The 10,000-nt window shown below is 40.5% G+C and overlaps 1 protein-coding gene across 4 annotated transcripts in view; it reads left to right on the top strand.

Moving 5' to 3' along the window:
* LOC138060326 (uncharacterized) overlaps positions 1-4,512 on the top strand; it is an 18,850-nt gene extending 14,338 nt beyond the window's left edge. For all 4 annotated transcript variants that reach the window (XR_011134329.1, XM_068906075.1, XM_068906076.1 and 1 more), the window contains 2 exons: positions 3,209-3,262; positions 3,342-4,512. Coding sequence is in view for 3 of the 4 variants with exons in the window: in XM_068906075.1 (XP_068762176.1) it covers positions 3,209-3,262; positions 3,342-3,529 (242 nt within the window). In the remaining variant the exon portion in view is untranslated. The remainder of the gene's footprint in view (positions 1-3,208; positions 3,263-3,341) is intronic.
* The last annotated feature ends 5,488 nt before the right edge of the window (positions 4,513-10,000 follow it).

Here is a 10,000-nt window from a genome sequence, read left to right as displayed (position 1 = left end):
TGTTAAAAGACTAAGATCATGGGCGTTTTCCATTTACCAAGAAATTCCGGAAATTCCGGTTGGGATGTAAATGGAACACACGTTTTAGGTTCGTTCCACTGGAAAATTTCCGGAATAAACGGAACTTCTGAAAAGGTAGTCCTGTTTTCCCGTTGGAAACTTTCCGATGGAAATGTGTGTTCCATTTACAACTTTTGAAAGGTCTTTCCACTTCCAGGCTATTCACAGCCACATTTTTAAATTTTGGTGTGTAAAATCGCAATCACTTGGCGGCGAACGGACCTGAGTTTTTTTCACCCGGTGGAAAACGCCCATGCATATTTTGGCTTTTCTGGCTCTGCCCCGCAATGGTTTACGTCATATTTACACGGCTGCTGCCACAGAGTAATCACTGGCGATACTATATCTTCGCCCAGTAACAATCTGTTTTAGATTATTGCCAGGAATTGCAGAAATTGCGTTCATAACTGCGAGGATCATAGCTTCACTTGATTTCAAATCCGCAGTTCAATATATGATCCATTTCATAAATCATTTCATCGGTTAATTAAGATCTATTCAAAACCCATCCTCTTTTAAAAAAAACCGCTTAAGAAATTTAGAGTTTTAGTTGAGAACATACAAAATAGGGTAGTTCTGCAATTTGTAATAAGGATTATAAATTCTATTTATTATTAATCTTTTTGATCAAATTCAGTCTTGTAATATATCTTCTATTGCTGTAGTTGTCGTCGTCGTCGTCCTCCGTCAAGAGAAAATGAGGGGACAGAGAAGGAGGCTCCCGGTCCAGCCCTTGGGATATGTCATGTCCACGAAAGTTATTTTTAGACGAGCGGAAGTCTTCCGAGACGTCCGCATGCTGGCCTACCTCGATCCGATGCTTGAAAGAAAATAAATATTCATCAGCCTTCCACGTGCGCCGTCATTTTCTCTTTTCACTAAGAACCTAAGAGCAAGACTGCATGCGGACGTCTCAGAAGACAGACTTTCGCCAGACCAAAGACTTCCGCTCGTCTAAAAATAACTTTCGTGGACATGACATATCCCGGCCAACGCCTTGAGCCTCCGTCTCTGCCCCCTCATTTTCTCTTGCCTCCGTCCATCTCGAAAGATGATGGCTGCACGCTGTTGGGTCACGTCCGGGTGCTGCACTTCCTCTGATGGCTGTACAGCCCTATTCTGAAATTTTCTTGTAATATACATGCTTTTGTATTAGCTGTCTGTATTAGTTTTAAGTTGATTTATTTTAATAGTGATCCACATCAGCTATATAGTTACCTTTTTTATCTGACCTGCTTGACTAAATAAAGATGGTAATGATGATGGAGTGTCAAAGGCGCTTCATTACATGCAGTTGCGCTCCACCACAATGGTCTCTGCACGCCCCTACCCCCACCCCCATGCTGGCAGTCATTCCACGAGGTAAGAATACACACCAAGAGAAAATGAGGGGACAGAGACGGAGGCTCAGGGCGTTGGCCGGGATATGTCATGTCCACGAAAGTTATTTTTAGACGAGCGGAAGTCTTTGTTCTAGTTGAAGTCTGTCTTCCGAGACGTCCGCATGCAGTCCTGCCTCGCTCTTAGGTTCTTAGTGAAAAGAGAAAATGACGGCGCACGTGGAAGGCTGATGAATATTTATTTTCTTTCAAGCATCGGACCGAGGTAGGCCAGCATGCGGACGTCTCGGAAGACTTCCGCTCGTCTAAAAATAACTTTCGTGGACATGACATATCCCAAGGGCTGGACCGGGAGCCTCCCTCTCTGTCCCCTCATTTTCTCTTGTACACACTAATGACGATTAATTTTGTACATTATGCAGAAGCATAATTATTTCCATATACACTAGATTGCTTTCTAGGGTTAGAAACGAGAGCTCCGCTTTTAGGCTTGGCTAAAGGTCAAATGAACCAAAAATTTGACCTTTTTTTCTTCAGTCAAATTTAACTGAAATTTGTAGCTTAAGTACGAAATAAGCATATTCTAAAGTTTCAAAGTGAACGGATATAGTATCGCAGAGTTATTGCTTGCTGAAAAGTGCTTCTTTTCGGCTTTCATTGTCGTAGAGCGGTCGGGTCAATTGTCGGGAATTCATCGGAAATAACAGTTGTGACGTCACTGTTGGCGTGCTGACAAATTTACGCAGTGTTACAACTGCCTCGTTTTCTTGTCTGTGACGTTTACTTGTGAGGGGTTTAGGGATGGCCTGCAGCATTGGTTGGAGGCCCCTTTTTGCAGCACTGTACGATGGGAACTGTCTTTTCCGTAGCAGAAACACATCAAATAGTGTCTTGATGCAAACTGTGAAAAAAAACTTCTGATTATTTGCATGTTATAAAAAGACAGGATCTATTACAAATCTCAGATATTGGGGAAAGTGCGGGATACAAACCTTATAAAATTCAGTATCCTGTTTTGCGGAAAATAATGGTGTTTTGTGCTGCAAAAAATTACAGGAACAATTCTGAAGTCTAAAGTAAGCAAGTTCAAGTTTCCCGACAACTCAAAACTACAGAAAGAATGGCTCATAGACGGTTGAACCTACCAAATATTCACGCGTTTGTGCAGACCATTTCAAAATAAATCTGGCAGTAAGGTGTTTGCTTGGTCCAAGCCACGAAGACTTCACCTTTAAGATGATGTCATACTAACTATTTTCCCAACTTCAAAAGCGTGGAATCTAAAGCCTTGAAAAATAGGCCAGACAAGGAGCCACACCGACGACCATTTTAGTCCGCCTACTAACGGAACTTCAAGCAACAGTTCCCCATCCATTCGTTCAGCATTTGCGAAACGCAGAAAATTAGAGATAGGCATGATACATCTTGTTTAACATATCTAGCAATATGTTGATCATTTTTCCCTCTTTAATAACTTTTGGTTCTTTTCTTAAGTTTGCTGGCGTTGTGAAGATCTTACATGTTCGTCGAAAACTGGAAGATAGAACGGTCCAAAGCTAATCTCTCCGCTGTAAAGCGGTATACGTAACGCATCCTGTTCAATACCTGATTCGCAAAGTTCTAAGCTTGGATTTTCATCTTACGGCTACTTAATTTGTGAGCACATCATGTTGATTTAATGGGCCACTATTACATGTATTCACGTAATACATTGACTACGGTTTAGTATCCAGTGTTCAAGTAGACAAAATCATGTATACATCAGAACTTGCAACCCATTGCTTATTTATTTATTTATTTATTTACAGATTCAGTATCAATACTAGGTGGACAGAACAAAAGGACACGAAGTTTCCTACAAGGTTAAGCCACCCAATATCTGAGATTTGTAATAGATCCTGTCTTTATAACATGCAAATAATCAGAAATTTTTTTTCACAGGTTGCATCAGGACACTATTTGATGTGCTTCTGCTACGGAGAAGACAGTTCCCATCGTACAGTGCTGCAAAAAGGGGCCTCCAACCAATGCTGCAGGCCATCCCTAAACCCCTCACAAGTAAACGTCAGAGACAAGAAAACGAGGCAGTTGTAACACTGCGTAAATCAGCATTTAACAAAGTAGCATGACTGCCTCCAAGTGACATAAGTTGCCAATCTTCAGCGGGCAAAAAAAACCCTTATAGCTATCACTTTCACTAGTAGACTCACTAGGGAAGCTCTCTAATATTTTTTCACCACACACGATGGAATTGCAATTCTGATTTTTCTTCCCAGCTTCTTGTGTATCCAAAAGGTGTGTTGCCTATAGGCAACATACCCGTGTGTGTACTGAAAGACAAGAGCAAAAACATATTATTCAACACAAGAAGAAAAAAAATCATCTGAAGCAACAATTTTTAGCAGTATACTACATATATATACCAATTCATATCAGAGGAAATAACCATTTTTGAAATCTTTATGGTTTAACATTAAGGAATGCTAGAGATCTTTTAGCAGTAATGTATGCTGGTAAAATAAATACCTATACAATGTGTTGGAAGCTCAAATGATTGTGCACATTGTACTGGTAACCCCACGACTATAGGTTAGTTGGACCTTGTGGAACTAGATATTAAGTAAAATGCAGTCATATTCATAACGGCAAGTTATTACAAGTTGCATACTGGTATGTATGGGTATATTTATCCAGGAGGGGGTGAATCAACAAGATCTTTATCAGCACCGTACAGGCACCTATTCACAACCGTGCTCATGTTTTTGACCAGAACACGACTATGCCCTTTTCACTGGCAATTTTGATGCTGAAAAGAAAACCACTGCAGGTCATTCCCTTACCACACCCTAGAGTATTTTAGACACTACCCAAAAGTCAGAAACCTTTCCAGGTCACACACACCTGTGTTGTTGATATACAAGAGAAACATTCCATATAGGCTGAAAAAAATATCGTGAGATGTTTTACAAGGTCAAGCATACATACTCGTTCAGTGGTTCATCATCTATTGGGCATTCTTGGTAAAATGGTAAATTCTTTGTTTATAGTGGAAGTGCACTAAGCTATCAAGCTAATTCACAGGCACCCCACTTTTAATAATGTGAAAGAAACTTAACAGAAACATGATTAAGAACCCCAGCGGGCAGGAGGCAACCAGTTGGCTTTTTAGAAAGCTGGGGTAGAGTTGAATCCGGGACAATTGGAAACAAATCCGAACCAGGGGCCCGTTTCTCGAAAGTCCCGAAACTTTACGGGCCATTTTCGGGTGTCACAATTCCTTTTGCATCTTAAGAACGGAGAGGATTTAAGTCATCAAACTTCACAGTCCTTTTTCTTCTTGTTACCTTAAAGACATGTTAAAAGATCAGCTTTCCAAAACAAGCGGTTAGTAGTTTCACAAATGGCTTTTAGGACCCGAAAAGTTTTCGGGACTTTCGAGAAACGGGCCCCAGGGGTCAGAACGGGATATGAACACGGAGCAACTGCATGCAAACCCAAAGCCCTAAACACTGGACCACCATGTAAAATCCTGACTGGTGGCCTTTAATATCACGCTGAATGTTATAAGATTATCGCTTAAACTAAAATGGCGTTCCCCTGCACGTATCTGATCTCTCACAGCCAGCATAAATTAATAAAGGCGCGAAACCGATAAACTATGTGCAGGTGTATGTGTATACATTACACACGCCACCCCCTCATTTTTCATTTTCGGGGTATATTATGGGTATACGCGGGTCTATATGGGTATACAGGGGTATACAGGTTTGTCTCAAGTCACAAAAACATAAACGCACTACATTAAGCAGCATAGTCAGCAGAGTCATCGGCGGTTACCGCATCCGAATCCGTAGCGGTTAATCTTGGTAAGGTTCTGCGTTAAAAATCGCAGATTCGACCTTCTCAGCCATTTTCGAAGTGAGTAAAAACCGTTAAAACGAAGTACTTTCCAAGAAACACTCGCACCGTCAATCCAGCTAATGTTTCAGCTCGCCAATAGTGACGTCACAGTGAAATTAGCTAGTTTCCATTCCCCCCATTACTATGAACGGCCATTTCAGAAATGTTTTCGCGAGTTCCTCGGATATTTCCGTACTCTTAGTTATGTTTCTGCTTCTGTGCTCAGATTGGACAAAATACCAACATTTTGGTTCATTTGACCTTTAAATCTATTTGTCAACCGTTGACAACCGAGGAATTGAAAACGGCTCAAATCACGCGTCGAATCTGGAAAAAACACACAGGAAAGAAGCGACCCGCAATGGCAATAAGGTTAGGCTTTTAGTTGAACATATTTTCGTATAATTGTCTTCTTAAGTCTTTTATCGGGATTCCCATACAAATGAATCCTTATATTTTTGTTGGCTTTCCCTGACACTGAGCTTGGGTCGCCTGTGCTTCATCAAGAGCGAAGCGCCAATTCCGTCGATCAAATGGGAAGATCGAGTCTGCCTCCGGAAAGTGAATTTTTGTTTAGCTAACAGTTCGAATATCATTCATTATGATATCCTTTAAGAGGTTTTTCGCTATCATATTATTTTACCCAATGTAAAAAATTTAATGTATTTCATTTGTATATTTTCAATCTTATTGTAGCCGTTATTGTAATGCGCACTTGAGCATCTAAATATGAAACCGCGCAATATAAGTAAGTAACAAGGAAACAAAGTTCTTCAGTAAAAACATTTGACAGATTCCATTGCTTTCCATTAGTGTCGAGTTCGAATGTACTGTGGGAACGAAAGATGCTGATTGGGTAGATGATGTCACGCAAAGCCACGTTGGTGCTTGAAGATGAGATTCCTCAGAATTATAAAAGTCGAAATAATTTGTCTGGGTGTATGTAAAACGTGAAACCTACCCGGAACTACCCGAAACTGCCAGGAACCTGCCTGAACCTACCGGAACCCACCACGGAACCAGCCGGAATCCACCGGAACCACCAAAAAATATGAAAATATTCGAAATATAACAATAATTATATGATTGAAAATTTACAAAACGTAAAAAGTAAATAGAAACAATAACAATCAGTTCATGTAGGATATTCCAATATGAAAAGACTGACTAGTAGTTTTCACCCCCCCAAAAAAGGGGGGAAATAGAACGGCACCTGATTATAAACGGAGTGCTTGCAATGCCAAAGGTCAAAGTCCAAAGTAGTTTTTACGACAGGAAACCACAAGCGCTGTGTACGTCAGTCTTTTTCAATACGATCAAGAATGAGGCGAAATAAATTCTTACCATTGACAAAAAAACCTGAGTATGACCATAAAGAACTGTATCAGTCAATTTTCATCAAATTAATGAAGGGGTAGTTTCTAAAGAAACTGCTGCGTCGGTGGGGAAGTAGTATACAAAAATTTGGTTTTATCAACGGAGTTGATAATGTAAATTGGCCACCGTACAGAGATTCTAAGAATCTCTGTACGGTGGCCAATTTACATTATCAACTCCGTTGATAAAACCAAATTTTCATCAAAACCGAGGAGTCTTGTCCCAACATTTCGTTTGTACAAACAAAGATTTGTACTATTTGCAGTTACGGTGGTATCGATTGAGCTGATCACTTTCCTAAAAATCTGTTGACTGGACGGGGCGATGACGAGCCATTCGAGATCCATTCGTCGGAAAAGAAAACGTAAGCGTGGATTCATTACGCTTCACCGGTCTTCACAGAGGGTGGTAGTGAATTTCATGACAATAGCAACCAGAACCAAACCATATGGAGGTCACATAGGAATTTTTTTTTTCCATGCTAGTTGGTTTTCATCAAATAATGGTAAAATTGCTTTCAGCTTACATATATAAGACAAGTGTGAAAGGGAGGGGGCGTGTGGGAGGTCTACCGTCAGCATTACAACAACGTGATTTACATAAGAAAAGCACAGAGGTTTGTATCTCTAACCGGTTTAGTGGAAAGGAACGATCGGGGATCGGGGATCGAGGATCGAGGATCGGTGATCAAGATCGATCACAAGCTAAACTTAAGCTTTTTTCAACAAAACAAGAACAGTAACAAATCTGGAAATCAAATTGTGAACTTCTTCTTCTTCTTCTTCTTCTCATTATTGTTATTATTATGATTGGTCTACGATCCACGATCCACAATCCCCGGCCCTCGATTTTCTCTTCCAGTAAACCACTCTATCCTCGCATTTATTCAAAGGCCTGGTAATTGAGCACAAAAACAGAACAGTACAATGTCTATTGTGACGAACTTCCAATTTCCGAAAAAAAAAAGCAATTTGTTCGGTATCCTGACAAGACACCAGTTTCAATGAAGCTTGGTAGAGTTTGAAATTCTCGCGCGTCGGTTGCACTCGTTCAAGCTTGACCAGGCTTTGCGGTTGACTCTTTTTTTGGCGAAGCGAATACACCTTATTCCAAAATGGCCGCCATTACAGTATTCTTTTGTTTCCATGCAAATTGGCCCTTATGGTCTCGTTTAAGGTTAAATATTCTTTTGAATTTTGCGTTTGAAAGCGAGGCCTTAAGGGCCAATTTGCAAGCAAACAAAAGAATACTAAAATGGCGGCCATTTTGGAATAAGGTGTCTAAAAAAGCCGCTAGTGCGACCGGGCAAATTAGTTGTGATTTTCATTTTCCTCAGTGCCTTTTTAAAAATGAAACGGCACATTAGAATGCTTACCAGTAGCGATTGTCTTTCAAGATAGACCACATCGGCTTATTCAATGTTGTACCCAATTCAAATCTCCCGTGGTAAGATTCTTTGTACAAAGCACTAGCGGCTTTTCCCTACATCTAGGTACGACGGAAAGCCGCAAGAATCTGGAACAAAAATTCATCTTTCAAATCGGCACCCTTAATCCTCACGGTATTAACGAACGCTTTTCATTTAACTAATATATTCCTACTTTTCACGTTGCCATGTTACCACCAATAGCGTAGCTCCTATTCTACTATAAAAACTACACGTAACCCATAATCCCTCGATTCGCTCTGACGAAGGGCTAACGCTCGAAACGTCAGCTTTTAGAATCTCTGTACGGTGGTCAATTTACATTATCAACTCCGTTGATAAACCAAATTTTTGTATACTACTTCCCCACCGACGCAGCACCACAGTTTCTTTAGAAACTACCCCTTCTTTCATTCTTTGTTTATTGTATTTGCATTGTAATGTAGCACTGATATTTAAATGGTATGGAAATACCTGGAATAAAACGTTTTATTCCCTAGAGGTTTGAATTGGGTGCAGCCGGATATTTGGTCTATTTTCTGTTTTATCCAAAGCAAAATTTAAGGATTACTTAAGGCACTGTTACACTGTACAATTTTTACGTGCAATTTGTCTCCCAACGCCATTGCGAGACAATTTGCACGAATCATTGCCCTATGTAAAACACCTACAACGGCCAAAAACGTTGCCAACCTCGTTCCCAGAGTCTCTCTTCTCTGCCTCCTTTTCGACAATAGAGGCAGAGAAGAGAGATCCTGCGAGATCAGTTGCAGAAACCGTTTCATTGCGCAGTGTAACATCTGTCAACGGTTTGTGGCACCAGCCAATGAAAATGTTTCTTCAACCTTACGAGAACGTGGCTCAGTGTAACACCCGTAAAACAACTTGTTTCATAACTTGAGAACGTTTGAAGAAATATAATGGCGTTAGTTGCACGAAAAATTGTAGTGTCACCTTAACAGCGAAGAATCTATACAGTGTCAATTTCCTGCAAGTGACATCAGGGTGACATTTGTGAACAAATGGAAAAGATTCGTGCCTAGTCTTAGCGACGGTCTCCGAAAATGTTCACGCCCATTGGGAATGAAAGAATGCTTAACAACACGAAATGCAAATTTTTGAATTAGGTAGAAAATGTTTTTGCATTACGGACGGACTTTCGTTGCTTCCTCCTTCAAAGGGAGTGTTTCCTGATTTTGCTACTTGGGCAGCGATGAAAAGAAACAATATTTCTGAAGCAATTATTCCTACTACAATAGTATTGTAACAGCTGTATCTGGTATGCGAGCCGAATGTGTGTGGAAAACGAAGACAAATCAGTTGGTACGGAGAAAGCAGCATTTGGAATAATATGCGTATTTGTAAAGGTCACGGTAATCGCATGATTTCGAATGAAATTCGGAATGGATAAGAAATTTATTTATTCCAAATTGCAACAGAAAAAATCATCTGATTACCAGAGGCCGAAACCCCAGGCATCATTGGATCCCGCACTTATATACATGTATACAAATTCGGTATGTACAGAGTAACAAAAGACGGATTGATGACTCAACACCGAAAAAAATCTCGATTTTTCATGAGTGCGGTGCGCAAAGGATCAGCAAAATGCCCGCAAAAGATCAAAGAAAGTGTGCCGCACAGTCACCTTAGACATGAAGGTTTGAGTTAGAAAGCAATTATCCAGCAAAGTAACAAGTTACTGTGTGTTGGTATGGTGCTTCTACAGTCGTTTCAGCTTCTTTTTTGTTTGAGAGGAATCGAAGTTCGCCCGAATTATTCAACGAAACCAAGGTGGAGTAATTACGAAATATTTACGTTAGCGCTAACTTAAGGCCGTGACACACGATAAGTCGCTGCGACACGTCGCAGGGACAAGTCGCCGCAACAATTCGCC

The sequence above is a fragment of the Montipora capricornis genome, chromosome 8 (genome assembly GCF_036669925.1).
Source record: "Montipora capricornis isolate CH-2021 chromosome 8, ASM3666992v2, whole genome shotgun sequence".
Lineage (NCBI taxonomy): Eukaryota > Metazoa > Cnidaria > Anthozoa > Scleractinia > Acroporidae > Montipora > Montipora capricornis.
Note: the sequence above shows the minus strand (reverse complement) of the source record. Positions and strands in the feature narration are given on the sequence as shown.